This window comes from Protobothrops mucrosquamatus, unplaced genomic scaffold (genome assembly GCF_001527695.2).
Source record: "Protobothrops mucrosquamatus isolate PMUCROS unplaced genomic scaffold, P.Mucros_1.0 scaffold1784, whole genome shotgun sequence".
NCBI lineage: Eukaryota > Metazoa > Chordata > Lepidosauria > Squamata > Viperidae > Protobothrops > Protobothrops mucrosquamatus.
The window spans coordinates 212,225-230,524 of record NW_015387922.1 but is presented as its reverse complement, the minus strand read 5'-3'; the positions used below and the strand labels follow the sequence as shown (position 1 = coordinate 230,524).

Genomic DNA, 18,300 nt, shown 5'->3' with positions numbered 1-18,300 from the left:
AGCCCCCCCCCCCCCCCGAAGTCTGTGGACTTTTATCTGGTGCCAATTTGCCTTGACTGTTAGTACAACAGATTCTTGTATACAGGTTGCATGGAATAAACTCGCAATGCTTTCTGAATTCTATCCTGGGTCTTGGTTTCTTTTGCCTGAGAGTCACATGTCTTCAGATTCACAATCAAAACCCACCTAAAGCAACCCTAAGCATATATCAATTTAACACATGCAGAAACTGGGCATGGATGTACAGTACATTCACACAGAGAAGTTCATAAGTTATATCATAATGTTTCTCACCCAAATCCCAACACTATAAACACAAGAAAGAAAAAAATGACCACGTGCCTAATTTTCACATCTGTTATCTAAATGTACTCTATGTCTATCTCCTTGACTAAATACTGGGGTTTCAGCGCTGAATAACCAGAAGTATAAAATGAGACTTCCTTCACCTTCCACAGCATATTTAATATGCTTTCTTTCTGGTTTCCAAAACTATAGGTACTCATTATATAGCAGCTGGCTAAGACAATGTAACATTCCATTTTCTTTGAAAATATAGTTCTATCTCTTTTTAAAATATGGAAATATTTATTTCAAAATATAAAAAACAGTTTATCAAGCCATGCTACATTTCAGATACAGACCTTCACTATTTGGTATGTGGTTAAGGGGAAAACCATTAACTTCACATCATTTGGCATAGTCACTCCATTTGGTTTATAAATATTTTAAAACACCATTTATACCAATGAATAGGATAGTGATAAATACCAATGTAAGTTTTTAAATAATTTATATTACATTTCAATACAATATAAATATTATATTAATAATGCACACCATTTTTGAATTTCTAATTCACAGAAATAGTACCTATCAAAGAATTTGGGGAATGTGTGATTCTCAGTATACTTATTTGGAAGTAAATTCCTCGGAACTTATTAAGACATGCATAAGAAAGAATTTAACTTCCAACCAGCAATAAGCATAAAGGCAGATGCTTCAATTCAGATATGCTATTACACGTCATTACTGTAGTGTATAGCTAAGGTGTAGGTCTTCACTTTTGCAGCATTTACACAAAAGGAAGCAGAGCACCCAGGGCCTCAGATGACTCAACTCAACACACACAATTCAATCAGCAATTACACTGCATCCCCAGGCATTTCAAGGTCTTATAGTCTTTTAACAATACTCCTACATGTTTTTAAGGCAATTGCTGAGGATACACCATTTTCATTAAATCAATATTTTAATCCAGCTGAGTTCTACTGAGTGTGTTTCTGTCCATAATCTTGTAGCACATTTCACTGCTGTTGTAAAAGAAAACTATCTTCATGCTCATTTTTTTTAACAAAATGAAGTGTGAAGACTAAAAGAGAAAAATCACTTTGAAAAAAAATCTAAAATTAAAGGACTATCAACATAACATTGATTTTCACAGTATTCTTCAGCCCTTAAAAGAGAAAATATTTTTATTTTCAGCAAATTAATCTCAGTTTCCTTTTCTTTTAGCTCCCTTTTACATTTACTGACAAGAGGTCATTTCTGCTTATTAATTTAGCTACCCACTTGTTAATTTCCTAAAGACAGGTAAGATCAGAGTCCCTCCGCCCCACAGACAATGAATCTGTGTTTTATAAAATTAATCTACAACTGAAACAGCTTTATCTTTAAAGTAAGGTGCTACTTTGCCTAAGTTTTAAAATACAGAACATGATACAGCTTCCAAGAAAGCAAACATCATCAAACGTAAGCGTGCATTATATACACAGACAAACAGATGAACTTGTGAAGTTTAGATGAAACAGGATGTCTATTTCTTCACTTACATATACAAAGGAAAAAGAATCTGCTCCCTCCAAGCCCAGTTATCTCAAGCTGTCATCTGCTACGAACTGAGCATCGCTTGCAATCTCCGTTTCACGAAATACTCCCTAAACTGATTGCTCTTCCACTCTGCACTGAAAACCTCCTGGCGTCACCACCCTCTTCTCCACCCTGCACTTCCACAGAGCCCCACACTTTACAATATTACATAATGACAAGATTCCTCTGCCACTATATGTTGAAAAAAAAATGCATTCAGGGAAATCCGACATCACTAGGAAATAGGGCAGAAATCAAACATTTTCCAGAAGCATTCTGCTGCAAAAGTCTTACAGCTATTTATAAGAAAGAGAATGTTTTGGGTTTTTTTTTTTAAAGGAAGATATGCAATTTTTTCCTGGCTTTCATTCTCATGATTGTTACAGTAATCATTTTCTAGTTCCCCCCATCACATACACACACACACACACACACACACACTCCCTCCCTGCTGAAGATGGGTCATACCAAATTGCTCTAATGGGCACTTTCCAAGAAAACGGCAATCATTTGTAGAAATTGTAGGGTTATCAAACACCTGCTATAGTTGGAGGTTCACCCAAGTGGAACCACTTCTCCACTCTTAGATGTCTCTATGTGTCCTACTGAAAGTATTTACATTATCTAAGTAAGACAAAGGATTCTAATATTAACCATAATACATTGTGAGCAATCCTACCAAGCTTCCTTGTGCACCCATGCATGCACACACACACACAATCACATGACTTTTGAAGAAAAGAATTAAAGGTAGGGCTTTGTCTATCTTTTTTCCTACTATTTCTTCCAATGACACTGGCCAACTCAATGTAAAGGAAAAGCATTTGAAGCCAGCTTACTGTTTATATCCATTTAATCAAAACCATTTTTTTAAAGTATAGCCATTCATCTGAACTTGTTATTAATACTAGACTTATAGAACAAAGCACAAAGGGACTTGAAATTTTTGAAATAAAACTCATTTCCTTCCATCTTCAAATTATACATTGACTTATATGCATGTTGCAGATGTTATTATTATTATTATTATTATTANTGTCTTGAGGGCACGGCGGAAGGAGGGGAGATCCGGAATAATCCGGATCTCTGGGGGGAGTTCGTTCCACAGGGTGGGGGCTCCCACAGAGAAGGCCCTCCCCCTGGGGGTCGCCAGCCGACACTGTTTGGCCGACGGCACCCTGAGGAGGCCCGCTCTGTGGGAGCGTACCGGTCGATGGGAGGCAATCTGCGGCAGAGGCAACAGGACACACATAATGCAACAATCTCCATTTTAATTTAAGCAAGGAACCATGGATAAAGAATAGATTGTGACTTCCTTTTAGATAGTGAGAGAAGTTCCAACAGATTATTAAAAGTGACGATGGAGAGCAATGCATTGAGATTTTCATGGCATAAGGGTGTGGAACTTAGTTTGAGCACTGATCCTAAAAGAAACACAGAACTATTTTAAATCCATGAGAGGAGATCCAAGGCTGATCACAGATAATTTTAAGTAAAAGATATGCAGATGCGGGAAGTCAGTACCAAAGTGAGTAGTGGAACTTCAAAATGTACCTAGATGAAGAATCTGAGTATTGTACCAATCACTTTCCCAATAAAAGAAACTAGTGATGTCTACTGGCCAGCAATCAGATCCCACTTTAGCTTATTTCAGAGTGGTGGCATATTAGGGCACTGGAGAAAAGACAAAAAGGGTGAAGGAATGGAAGTTGATAGGAAGCAGGTGGGCATCTGAACATTTACTGAGCACTCAAAATATGGGCATCCTCTTTATCCACCAAAAATTTGCTCCAGTCAAGCACATCTATAAACCACCTACAGAACTATTGAGAAGGAACATTTTGACCAGCTAAAGCAGAGCTTAACCAAAAGCCTAGATGTCTAAAACGCAAGCGGAATTACAGAATTGATGCGACAGCCATGGTATCTCTCATTAGACGTCCTTTATTTTTATCTTCATGTAATGCATTCATTTCTGCTGCTCTTTCTGGGTTACTTTCCCAAAGTAAGCAATCAGCTGCATCATTTTTTTTTAACTTAAAAAGCACAAAAAGTATATGTTATGCTTATAACCCTCGGGATATAAATGCTACTATCTTTTCCTCAAACGAGTTTTTTATATTCAGTAACTCTGAACTGGAAAAAAGAAAACAGCACACACACCCCTCCCCCATACATACACAAAGAGAGTCCTTGTTTCAAAATGACTTTGACTTCATTAAAGAGACAGGCACAGAAGAAGAAAAAATAGTAAAAAATGTAGGCATTTCCATCATCTTTCAACTGAATTAATTCCTCTGCAATGCGAACTGGTACCCAACCTTATTTGCTCTCATATCTATCTGGACTGTATCAAAATGGCAAGGACAAACTGACCATTGTTAACAGCAGACCATTACAAACTACATTTTAAAATGTGGATTTGCTTTGTCATGCAAGAATAATGATCTTAGCATAAGCAGATCACTACGACTACTTTGCCATAGCTTAAAATTCATGCAAATATTTTGTCATGGTTTCCATTATAGTAGGATTCAAAATCTATGAATATTAAGAAAAATGTAAAATAAAGATGGCTTATTAAATACATACATATATGTAGCTAAATCCTTTCCCCTGATTTATCTGAATGGTGGAATACTTTTTGACTCATATTTCTTTTTATTTGATTGCAGAAAAACCTAACACAAAAGTTAAATAATTGTTTATTGATGCCACTGGATAGAATCCAAGGAATTCTGCTTCATTGATTCAGTCAATTCTCCTGTCTTCCCCTGAGCTTACACTTGTTTCTGTAGTTTCCTTCTTATTATAGTTGACATACATTAACAGCTTTTGGTGGTGCATTTAATATATAATATATTAAGTTGCATCACATACATCAAAATTTCAGATACATTTTTCAAGAAGTAGCTTCTTTTATATGTTCTTTTTAAGATGTAGATTCTACTCCACATCTTTTTTCCTAGCAGGCCTACAGCCACCCTTATGAATTGAGTGCCAAAAATAACTCCATGACTGCTTTCCACCGGTAGGGATGATGATGATGATGGAGTTATTTCAAATCCTTCAGAAATACTGGTACACATGTGGAGAAAACCGTTCTTAGATAAGTGGAGTCAATTAAATCAAGTTGATTTATAGACATAGAAGGTCAAACGTTGTTATCTTATAAGAACAATACTACAGATTTGCAATGGGAAATCTTTGTTGGCATCTGGCATTCACAAACTGTCCCCTCCCCTTGATTTGTGAGAGAAGTTTTCCTTTCTGATTTATTGTTTTACTGTTTTTTCCCTCTCTTTTTGATTTCTGAAGTAAAACAGGTGACAGAACTAACCTGAGCACTGCTATACATTAGTAGCATGAAATCTTTTATTTATGAATATGTATGTTTACATCATCCTTCATTTGATTCCACACATGGAATTTTAATGACTGGCTTTTTGGCTAATGTGTGTTTAAGTTTAAATATGTGAACTGCTTCCTGATCCCCTTTACAATTAATGTGAAATAGCACAATACTGTTCTTCTTCCTCTAGTAGAAACCTTAATCATTTTTTAAATGTAGTGCATTCCCAGGTGTTTAATTAATTTCCTTATAGGGAATTCCTTTGTTGTTGTTGTTGTTGTTGTTGTTTTTGTTGCTGTTCCATCAGTTTTAAGTATAATGGAGAAGAAAGAAACAGAACCTGACATGCAACAAGGACTCTTTTTTCATTGATGGTGATGATATTTTCGCAACATTGATGTATGCAAAAAAGCAGTAACTGAATCTGAGCTTTAAAAATAAATCGTTTTTTCCAGCACAATTAACACAAAAACAACATAGTGTTAACAATAATTTAAAAAAACAGGTGTAAATAAGCAAGGAGTCTGTTCTTAGTCAGTCAGCAGCAGCCTTGTGATTTTAAAGCATTTGCAATTAATAAGCAGTGTGTTATTAGTTAGAACATACTAGCCCAAAACTTCTGTAGCTTATCATCTATATTCAATTCTACAATTTATTTATTAAATTTTTATTCCACCTTCATTTACTTTTATAAAATAAGTCAAGGCAGAAAACATACCTAATATTCCCTCCTCTTTCTATTTTCCTTACAAATACAACCCTATGAGATGGACTGGGCTGAGAGAGAGCAAATGGCCCAGAGTCAGCCATCTGACTTTCATGCCTAAGGCAGGACTAGAACTCACAGTCTCTTAAGTTTCTAAACCAGCACCTTAACCACTACATCAAACTTGTATTACTTATACAATACTGAGCTTAAAACAGCATATATAATGCCTCCTCCTCCTATTTTCCTTCATAATGACAACTTTGTGAGGTAGGCTGGCTGAGAAAGAATGGCCCAAGTTCAACCAATGAACTTTCGTGGCTGAGGATGGAATAGTACTGGGTTTCCCTGTTTCTTATTACACCCCATTGGCCTTGAACAAGTCAAAGAGATATATAAGAGCCATGGTGTTACAGTGGCTAGAATGCAGTACCAACTGCAAGCCGATTCTGACTGGCTCAAAGTTGCCTCAGCCTTCCATCCTTCCGAGGTCGGTAAAACGAGGACCCAGATTGTTGGAGACAATGTGCTGAGTCTGTAAACCACTTAGAGAGGGCTGTAAGAGCACTATGGAACAATATAAGTACTATTGCTATATATGTAACTGTATCCATGGATATGCATATGGATGTATGTCTGCATGTACAAATATAGTGCAACTCCATCAACAAAAGCAATCCACGTGCCTTCCATATCTCTCTACTCTCTGCATTAACTTTTAAGCAGTGCTCTTACCCTGAATGGTAAATCAAGTTTCTCCTTCTCTGGCAACTGGTCCAGCATGCCATCTGTGTTGCTCCTTTTTAGACTTCCATTAACATCAGGCACATGGTTGAAATCTATATTAAAAAGAAAAGCCAAAAAGCTAGATATCAGAAGAAGAAATATGTATTTTCTTTCATTTAGATATAATTGTTTCACTGAAGTTTCAGGAAACGTAGACTCCTGAAGATCTGCTTGGCTTTTCCAGCTAAAATAATTCCATGCAAAGTAATACAAATATTTGGTCTGCTACTTCAAAGCTTGCCTTCCTCAACATCATCTGTCTACAATGTGGTACAGTGTGTGCTGGCTGAAGAAAACATCCAATACAAATGTCTGCATAATACATATAAAATGATTTTCTTGGATGAACACATTGTCTTAAAACTTACTGTGGTTCTTAAACTTATTAATGGCCCAAAAGAAGGGAGAAGAGAACCTTGGCTTCCTTCTTTGTATTACTGCTTTGTTTATGTAGCAGCAATTAGGATAAAATCTAAAGAAAAATAATATTTTGCCAATATGTATATATATATATATAGTCCTTGACCGATGATTGTAAGGGAACTTGCCTATTACAGTCGTAAGTCATGATGGTCATAAAGCAGATCATCAAACAGCATGCTATTAAACAAATTTTCATGGTTGTTAAGTGAATCCATGGTCGTTAAATGGATGCCATGGTTGTTAAGCAAGCCCATTGTTTGCTATGGGGCATTTTTGCAGAAAAAAAACCAAAAAAAACCTAAATTGTAATTATTTGACCGTGGGACACTGCAAATGTCTGTAAATGAAGGCAGGTTGCCAAGTGCCCAAAATAGTCATTTGACCATGGGGAGAGAAGAACTGGCCATTGGAACGTCATAACTGAGTTCTAAGTACCTTGGGGGGATGTCTGTCATAACTTTGAATGGCTGCTAAGCAACTGGTTGTAAGTCAACGTCTGCCTGTATTTAAAAATATGGATTAGGACTACCAGATTGGGGGCTGCACATATCAGAGATACCACTAGGTGGCAGCAGAGAACCTGAGACTTTCTGGATCTCTTTGTTACCATCTAATGATTATTCCAAATTTGCAACTTGGATTTAGTAGCCAATCAAAAATGAAAACAAAAGAAATTTCATATTAGCTTCTTCAAGAGATGTATCATTCAATGATTAGAATAAGTGGACTTTGTATATGCACAAAGTATATACGGATATGTTCGCTGCAGTAAGTTTAGGCAAGAATGCCAGGCAACTCCAGAGAAAGTGAAATGATTTAGCATTTTGTCTACATCCATGCCCATATGCACCAATGTTTTGAGTTGCCAATTTAATTACATGAATGTCACTATGTTGTATTGTGTTGACAAGCCATATATGGTTCACCATCATTCAAGGAAAAGATAATGTAACATCAAACTTCAAAAAGAACAAAATGTTTCCCTCACCATTAATTATTCAATTAAATACTGAGCACACTATGAACAGATGGGGTCATGAGCAAAGTAGCAGAGAGAAAGCTCATGAAAACATCAGAAAACACAATCCTCTAAGCCTCCCTAGAAGTACAAACCATGCAATGAACATGGCACTATGATAAGTATCTGAACATAGTCAAGGTTGAAGAAAGCAGATTGTATGCATGCTTCGGGGGCTCTGATATCAAAGTTGGAGGTCAAGAAAACAAATAAGAAACAAAGAAAATACACCCTCTTTTAAAGAGGAAACCGATCCCTACATGTTATAAACCAGGGATGTCAAACTCGCAACGTCACGTGACGTGTTGCGATGTATCATGACTTTTTTTCATTGCCGGCAATGGGGTGGGCGCAGTTTCGCCAAGACGCATCCGGCCCGTAGGCCAGCAGTTTGACACCACTGTTATAAACAGATGCAACTTTTCATGATGCTTTTAGTCCATTTAATTAAGAAAGCTTTAATTGCATGCTAATCCACACTGCTCTTACCAACTCCCTCTTTTCTCTGCAAATGAGGAGGAAACTGCAATGAGGCATAGGGAGGAATGGGAAAATGTGCTTTTAAGCATCAGCCTGCTAAATAACTTCTCATCATTTACAGTTCTGTTCTGAACATCACCCATTTGAACTAGTGCCCTATCGCACAGCAGCAAAAATATGTTAACAAACATCAAGAATACATGGCAAGCTGCCCTCTCAGTAAAGAGGATGGTGCCTTGCCTTTCACTTTATTGACACTAATAAGAGGGGAGTAGGATGGAGCACTAAAAATAAAAGCAGATGGCAAAGCAAAATTAGGTATGCCCTACCACTGTAGAAACTGGGAAAGTACACAGTCAATTATTTCTATTTTAGATCATGCTGGTGAGAGAGTCAGAGTCTATGCTACTTGGACACAGAGAATGAAATTAGAGAAATATAGTCACTGAACAAGAATGGAAGATCTTTGTATTACAGAACCAATTATTCCACGGGATAGAGCCGAAATGTGAATAGTTCAAAACAATAAATTGTTTTCAAAGAAGGATCTTTTAGTGCTCATTTACTCGATATAAAACTCTGTTCCTCATAATAACCAGGCTCTGCTTGTCCCCATGGGCAAGATTCTCAGCAATGTCTGCTCATAAACAACTTCCATTTGTTCTAACACCAAATACCTCCACATAAGCTGCCCTTCAACATACTTCTGATTCTCTGTATTACCACTTTGCTGAAATTACCACTTTAATCAATCATTTCTTGATGCCTAGCAGCTATCCTGCAATTAGCTATTTCCTCTCCTGAGCCTTATATTAGTGCAATTGTGCATCAAGGAAAAAAAAAATGGTTTTGCAAAGCACTGCCACTGTGTGCGTGAAGAAATAGGATTACATGTAAGTTCTAATTCAGCAGGTTTACTGCTCAAGCCTATACACAAGAATCTGGTCAACTAATGGTCAGCACTAATTTGGTGCTAGACAAGAGTTAATGGAATTCAGGGGGAGGGGGGCTGTACTTGGAGAATTTGTGGACACATAATGATCTTTGGCTGAGTTCTGTCTTAACTCTACCCCCCAGGCTTTGCCTGTTCTTCTACATTGCTGCCACTAGTGTAGCAGGATGGAAGGGCAGAGAAAGCCAGTTCATTTTAGAATCAGATATACTGGCAGTTTGACTATGTTGAGTATTCTCTTCTTGAAGGATCTATAAACTCAAATTCGCAAGGCAGTCCAGATGTAAAATGGAATATCATGGATGGACGGGAGAGAGTGGGAATAGCCCTCAACGTCTACCTCAAACTCAATACGGTTCTTGGTGAAATTTAAACCAGATCTATATCATTGTTTTTTCAGGCCAGAGACCATACTTGGCTTTCACGTTGCATGCTGAAAGCCATACTCTAAAATGTAGGGAAGGTCTCCCAAATTTCTCACCAACAGTTTTGCCTGCAAGAGGGGCCAATTTCAGAAAGCAAATAGATTTGGGGATTGTGTGCATAGTAAATAAAGTACTCCTTTTCCTTCTCTTTTCTATTCTCCTCCTCCTCTTGAGACCAGGGGTGGCTAAAGAAAGGTGTAAGTTACTGAAAGTTGTAGTCCCATTCTCACAACCAAGATGGTGTAAAGATAATTTAGTTCAAGAATATCAGAACAATCTTTCCAGAATGTATCTAAGAGGGACAGCCCATCCCACAGAAAGAAATTTACCACAGAAAGGATCATCTGGATCATTTATATAATAAAATGAGATAAAATGACAGAAAGCAACCGAAGACAACAAAGCTTGCATAACACATTTTTGGTTCCAGAATTAAACTTCCAAAAAGTCACAATATATGGGCACATTCACAAAACATCCTTACCTATCAATGTTCTCCCACATCACCACCCACAACCAATCACTGTCCAATACCTAAGCCACTTTAAAGTGACCCGCTTTCGTTTTTAAATTTTTTGATATGCTTAAAATACACATTAGTTCAATGAGGATCAGAGCCATTATGCAACTGGTGGGAAGTAGGCTAAGCTTTTTCCACCTCATTAGGATTTCATTTGACCCAATTCATTCTTACAGGCAATGAAAATAGTGCCTGGAAGAGCCATTGTGCCTGCTAGCTCTATACTAGAAGAGAAGTATAGTAATTTAATTCTCTCAATCTATGGGAGATAAATTGAAAATCAAAGTTCTTACAGCAGAGATTATGTTAAAAAAAACAACACTCATGTACAAAACGATGAAGCCCAGGGCAAAAATTCAGTTAAAGTATTAGAAGGGTGGAAGGAAGGAAGAAATATTAGAATTAAACTGCAGTGGGCAGAAGGAATAAAGAATAAAGAAGAATGGAGCTTTGAAGTTGAGAGAAGGCAATCAACTATATGGAAGTTTTTTCCTAGTATGTCATTAAGATCCTTGTTTAGCTATATCCTCAAGCTTAGTCAAGCATCTCAGTGAGTCTGACATGATTGGACCAGATAATTTACGGCATAATGGTTAAGATAAATTCAGTCCAGTTTCTGGGTTGAAAGAAAAAGAAGGAAACAGCACTGCATGCGATAACGTTTCTACAAAGTATGGGCAAAGTAAGCCATTAAACCTAGGATGCTATTAAAATACTTTTATAGCTTGCTCTATTGAAAAGGAGACAACTGCTAGAGCTTTTTATTTAATGGTTCAAAAATGAGACTCAAAAAAATATAAAATTATATTTTCATCCTCAAAAGTGGAAATAGCTAGTGAGCAAACTGAATCCACCATCCTAAATGTAAAAGTCTCCAGGGATGTTTACTTTCCAAAAATGTACAGTCAACTTTATTTCTCACATTCATGAATTTCTCAATGACTTGATAAAGAGGACAGTCCACAAAATTTGAGAAAAATGTGTTCTCTTGAAGACTTGTCCTACCTAAAGTTGCTGTGCACATCCCAAATTTTGTGGATGGTCTCCTTTTGAACTGCTTCAGTCAGAATTTTACCAACAATTCACACTAGACATTGAACAAACTAGTCCCCTTCTTTTCTTCTCATTCATTTTTACCACCTCTCCTTTTGTATAGAAAAAATCATGATGTTCTTCTAATTGTGGAGCACAAATGTAGTCTACACGTCACTCCATAAGCAAACTGCATTAATATTTTAATATACTTCCAGTTAGATCTTCTACACTTGTACCCTTAGCATTTTTCAGCATGCTCATGACTTTCATGACCATTCCATCAAATTTAATTAATCTATTCTTTAATACAAATAGTCCACGACTTACGATCACAATTGAGCCAAAATTTCTATTGCTAAGTGAAACATTTGATAAGTGAATTTTGACTCATTTTATGACCTTTCTGGCCACAGGTTGTTAAGTGAATCACTGCAATTAAGTTAGTGACATGGTTGTTAAGTGAATCTGGCTTCTCCATTTACTCTGCTTAATCACAAAAAGCGATTTCAAAAAGCAGTCACATGACCCCAGGACACTGCAACCATCATAAATATGAATCAGTTGCCAAGCATCTAAATTTTGATCACATGAACATGGGGGTGCTGCAACATTCATAAGTGTGAAAAACAGTTATAAATCACTTTTTTCAGTGCTGTTGTAACTTTGAACGGTCACTAAATGAACTGTTGTAAGTTGAGGATAACCTGTATATGTTCATGTATTTTTTTATCCATGTTATTCTAGTTTCACTCTAGTTTCTTTCATATATTTTTTTTCTTTTCTTCTGTGACCTCTAGTGTGTTTTTTAATTTCTTTCATTTTCTTCCATGTCTCTTTCCCCCACCCCAAAATCTACTCTTGACACTACCAAGAAATGGTTTATCCCTACTCTGAATTCTTACTCCTTCTTGTATCCTTCACTAATTACCTCCATCACAAACAAATACATGTTTTAAGAGTTATAATAATTCCTTTGGCATGCGAATAGAGAAATAACCTTATGTTTAACCATGTATTTGTTACAAACAAATCTTTTTTGTCAGTTACTATAAACCTTTTGTAACTTACTGCATGATTGGAAAAAAAGAAAATCTCCCCTCTTTGCTACAACATAAATACTAAATTCTCAGGGGTCTGATGGGAAAAAATGGCCTTAACAGCCTTTTGTGCTTCTTAAAAACATCTGGTACTAGTTAGAAACATCAAGGGTAAACGTTATCTTTGATCTGATCAACAAATAGGAATTCTTGCATTTTCGTCCATTAAGAACGTAGTCTTAGAAAATGGGAATAGGAAACCAGGATACTATTAATCAAAATTAATATTTTCAAAGTTAGATTGTAAGAATTAGGCCGATATGTCACTGCAAATTAACCAGGGCAGCAATTGAGGAAAAATATGAGCAGAGAAAAACAGAAACCCATTTGGGGTTTGTTTCTATTATAAACCATTTGTAAAAGCATTTTCTATATGCTAAATTAATCGGATAAATATGACTTTTTAACAAATGTACATTCCCACCCAATCATTGATCTGGCCTCTAGTTCATGGTACACTTCTACCTCAGCTGCTCTTTGAATGAGACAGCCATGGGATTTTGATTATAACACCATATACGGACATAAATAAAAATTTCAAAAAGATATTCTAGAAGATCAGCATCGCTACTTATAAAGCAGGTGCTCTTAACATGGTAAACATGCCAGGTAATGACTACCTATAATATCAAACTAATAAACTGAGTATAAATCCTAAATAACGAACTATGGTTTATTAATTCCGTAATTTTCACTTTATGGCAGGAGCTTTTATACTCCAATTTCATTTAAATGGAACGGCCTTATGAGATAAATGCTACTTATTGTATGCTAAATTTTGCAATCAAGTTTTTATTTTAAACATGACGTAATAAAGCTTCTTTATAATTATCAATCCAAAAACCTCTCTCTAGTGATTTTTCATATTTAGCACTACAAAAGAATAATTACATTTTAGAACTGGAATGGAGCTTAGACGCAACGAGTCTAACACACTGCTCAGTATAAGAAGCTGCAATGATGACATCCCTGTCAGAAAGACATCTGTTTAATATTTCCAGAGAAAAGAAAGCCTGCTTCCTACTGCTGAAAAGTTTTTGTGTAAGATGACTAACATCCCTTCTATTAAACCTTCTCTTCTATAAATGAAGTACACTTTTAACCTTGCTTCAAGGACTAGCTTGCAAAATATTCTGCATACACTTCAGATATCTGCTATGAAGAACTGGACATGGCACTGTACTCACTGGCCACAAAAGAGAAGCCCTGAGCAATATCCTTATCAGACTTTTGCCTGAACAGGTGAAAAACTTAAATGTTGCTTTCAGCACAATTGGGCCTTGCACAGTTAGTCCTACATGGAGTAACTATGTTCAAGGCAGTGCAAATGCCACTTCCTTTCAGAAGTCCTCCTACGTTGTGTGAAGACAGAAGAAAACCACAGCAAGCCCATGTTTCCCAGCATAAGAGCCCTTCACACACTCAAGTCAATGCCTGAACGTGGCTAATTACAGTACTTCTTGCGATTTGGATGTTATACTTCCATCCATGAAGTCTTGAGTTACACTACTTGCCCTACTAGAAACAAAATGGTTTCTAGAAAGCATTTTCAAGCTTCAGCCGAAAAAGGTATCAAAATGACATATTGTATTTAATTTAGTCTGCAAAATGCTTCAGAAGTGTCAGCATTATGAATCACTTGTCCCTCAAAAGACAAATTTCAATTACACTTATCCAAGGTAAGCTGCACATTAAATGAGAGATACTTGTGCCTACTGATGAAGGAACCTTATGGCTTCAAAACAAGCATGAGCAGGCACAGAAATACAGACCAAGTCACCATGAATTATTTGACTTTACCTGAAAGACTAAGAAAAGACTGCCCTCTTCTTGGGGATTATGTTCAGTCAATCAGCAACTGAAACTGACATACCAGCAATGGAGGAAAAAAAATATCTTTCACTTGCAATTATTTATGACATTAATAGAAGAAAAGTTTGGGGAGCAATTTTTCATAAAAAAGTGGCTAGAAAGGAAGTGCTAATAAGTCTCCTTTTCAATTGTCCCAGTGGATATTTTCATAGCATCTCGTCCATGACCTAAATCTCATTAAAAACACCGCAAGATAGTTTTATCTACATGCAGTGCTGTATAATGTCACAACACAGATGTTATTCTAAGATATGTTGTATTGCCACACGTTCTTTAAATATGTAATTTTCTGTAATCCTGAGCAGAAAATGGCAACATTGTTTTCCCAAGTTGTTTTATTTATTTATTTATTTTATTTACATCCTGCCTTTCCTTAAAAGTTCCAGGCAGCATATACATTAAGGGTTACCCTCAATCAATGACACAACTCTGTAAGACACACTAGGCTGAAAGAGAGTGACTGACTCAACACCACCCAATAAGCTTAGCAATCAAATGGACTTAAACCTGGTTTTTGCTGGTTCCATTCTAAACCACCATAGCATGCTGACTTTCGGTCATGTTTTTGGTAGCAACTATGTAACTCAATATATATATATATTCTTCTGAATTATGCCTTCTTTTCCCTAAGTTGCAGTATAAAAGTAACGTATATATTTTACATATGTTTATAAATGCCACTCTTCTATTTATTGGAAATAATTTTGTTATATAGAAGACAAATCATGGATTTATTATTTTATTTCTTGAATCCATACTGTTTTCCCTGAGAATAAAAGATCTATAAAGTCCTGTCAAAATCTTGAAATATCTGAAAATCTGGTCCAAGAACAAAACTAAAAATTAATCAATCAATCAATGGATCTTACATCTAAAAATGCTTAATAACTCCCATTATGAAGGTGTTGTTTATAAAAATGCAAATATGTTTTAATATTATCTTCTAAAGGTTTCTGTGTTTACTGAAAAAGAAAAAATTGAAATGGCATTAAAAATATTGCACATGCTCTTTTCATGCGGGAAAGGTCACCGTAAAACTTTTAAGCATCGTCTCACCATTTGCTGTATTCATTCTGAGGTTATCCAGAAATTCCTCCAAGAGTTGTGATTGGTTATGCGGGGGCAAGAACTTTCTTGCATCCTTGGAAACGATACCATCTTTCAAAGAAGTACATAATGTTTTTTTATTGCCTTTGAGATTTGTGGTCAATGTTAGCTGCACGCTTTTCTCCGAGAACAGCAATTCCATCTGCCTGAGGTCAAGCTCAGATACAGATTCTCCATTTATAATCAAAATTTCATTCCCAACACACAAGCCTGGGAGCAGAAAAAAGCAGAAGACAGGAAGACACAACAGCAAGAGGGCACGTTAAAACATATTGTAACAAACTGCTAAGAAATTTTTTTTTTTAATCTTACCACTTGAAAGTTTATGGAATGTATTGTGATGAAACAATAAATCCAACAAATGTTTTGCAAAAATTCAGATTTACATAAAGAAAGTATCCTGCTTGTTAGAAAAGGAGTTAAAATTACAATAGGAGAGTAACTTTTCCATTATCTAATAAAGCAATCTAGGCAGCGAACTAGGACAAAAAGCTACTGGCCTAAATCGCTTTTTAAGCATTACACCCAAATAAATATGGACAAAATTCTACTTTCTTAAAGCCTTCCCTTCCTTTTTAGCTTAGAATTTTATCCAGTGAGTACAATAATTAGAAGCTAGTTAAACTGAACAAAATCCCTGGGAACATGGGCAATAAAGCAATAAAGGAATGTAAGAGTTGAGTGGATTCAACAGCCATGAAAAATGGCATTTGATCGTATCATCCTTGTCGTAGAGAATTAATAACAATTTGAAACATAAACACATAGCTTGATGTGACAAGATGAAATTCTCTGAATATTCTTATAGTACAATTGATCTACTCATTGAAAACTCTATTTAACTCAATGTGTTGTCTAGACAGGACTGCTGAAATGAGTGACTTCAGCCAGATGAAATAGATGATATTTCACTCAACATGTTTTCTCTATTCATATACAGTAAATGCATAGCTATCTGCTTGCTGAGGATATGCTTCTTGGAGAACAATAGCATGGCTTCCCAACAAGCATATATGGGGGTGAGGTTGGGGTAGGGAGGAGAAGAGGATTTTTCACATTGGGCTGTCCCTGAAGAGTACCTAGAAGCTTTAGCTGGTACAAAATGGAGTAGCACAGGCAGTTATGTGTACTCCAAGATCTGCACATATTACACCTCAGCTCTGGGAGTTGCGTTGGCTGTCAATTTGCTTCTCACTTAAATCAAAGGTGCTGATTATGACCTTTAAAGCCTTACATGGCATGGGGCCAAATTATTTGAGGGACCACCTGTCCCCAATTGCATTGACCCATGCTATCAGGTCTGGCAGGAGGGACATACTGTGGGTCTCATTAGCTAAGGAACTTCACTTGGCAAGACTCAAGATGAGTGCTTTTTCTGCAATGGCAGACCATATCGTTCCTTCAAGGTGAGATTGGCCCCAATCCAGTTGAACTTCTGGAAGTCCCTCAAAAATTGGTTTTGCTGTTGGGCTTGGGAATCCCATGAAAGTAAACAGCCTGTTAAATGGCATTGTGCACTGTGTACAAGTCTAGACTACACTCGCCCATCTTTTTGTTATTGCAGTTTTTAGCTGTCATTAACTGATTTTAATGATTGGATTTTGTATATTAATTGTGTACCCCACCCAGAATCACATGTGAGACAGACTGCCATATAAATTCAATCGATCAATCAATACAGAGTTCCACATAATGCTTTGCTGTCCATCTGTATAACAAAAAACCTTCCCATGTTGGTGCTAAGAATCTAAGAAAGTTTTGATAGACCTACCCACTGCCAAAAAAGAAAGAGATAAAATGGTTCCTCCTTCCATTCACCCATCCATCCTTCCTTGAGCATTTGTATCCTGTGTATAACTTGTATTTTAGGTGGCTTATTTTAGTTTAGAGCCATGCGTAGGCATTAGAAAATAATGTAAATGAGAGAGACACACAAACCTCCTCTGTAAGCTATCCCATCAGGAAGAACATCACTTATAAAGATATGGGTAAGATACTGGTGTTCATCAACTTGCACGTTGACTGCAAATCCTGGAATTAAAAAAAAATCAGCTTTATAAGCATGTGTCAATACCACCGTCTTAAAATGAACTACACAGAATTAGTATTCAATACCAATTACATAGAAAGAATATATTTTTATGTTATTTAGGATATTGCGTCTCATTAACATGGTATACATCTGAAATAACATAAAAGTAAAATAGAGGCCATTGGAGAATAATTACTAACAGCAGAATATCATTGTTTGTAGCCTTATAACATAGTAACTTCAACAGAGGACATGCCATTTTTTTTAGCTCCCAAACCAAATCACTCTTATCATAGTTTCCTTTGGCTCCATTTATCCAAAGGCCCTGGGTACTCTATTCCATCAAGGTCTTTTCTATGAAAGCTAAACAGGACTCTGACTTCAAAGGCACACTATATCCTTGGCTAACAATATAGGAGACAGAACTAACCAAGTCAACCAAGCAAGTATTTAAAACAGTTTCCTCATTCAGTTAACTTACCAAAATCAGCTACACCCTCTTTCTTAGTAAGATGCGCATGGTAGATGCTCAAAGGAAAGATTTCTATTTCATCATATATCTGTAGAAGAGACAATATCACATTTCAAGCTGGACTGGGGATAGATGCACAAGTTCAAAATACACT

The 18,300-nt window shown here is 36.4% G+C and overlaps 1 protein-coding gene across 1 annotated transcript in view; it reads right to left on the bottom strand.

Annotated features, from left to right (window-relative positions):
• TIAM2 (T cell lymphoma invasion and metastasis 2) overlaps nt 1-18,300 on the bottom strand; it is a 76,149-nt gene that overhangs the window by 26,205 nt on the left and 31,644 nt on the right. The window contains exons 10-13 of the mRNA XM_029285509.1: nt 18,156-18,234; nt 17,581-17,673; nt 15,592-15,852; nt 6,663-6,766 (exon numbers count right to left, since the gene is read on the bottom strand). Coding sequence (XP_029141342.1) covers nt 6,663-6,766; nt 15,592-15,852; nt 17,581-17,673; nt 18,156-18,234 — 537 coding nt within the window. The remainder of the gene's footprint in view (nt 1-6,662; nt 6,767-15,591; nt 15,853-17,580; nt 17,674-18,155; nt 18,235-18,300) is intronic.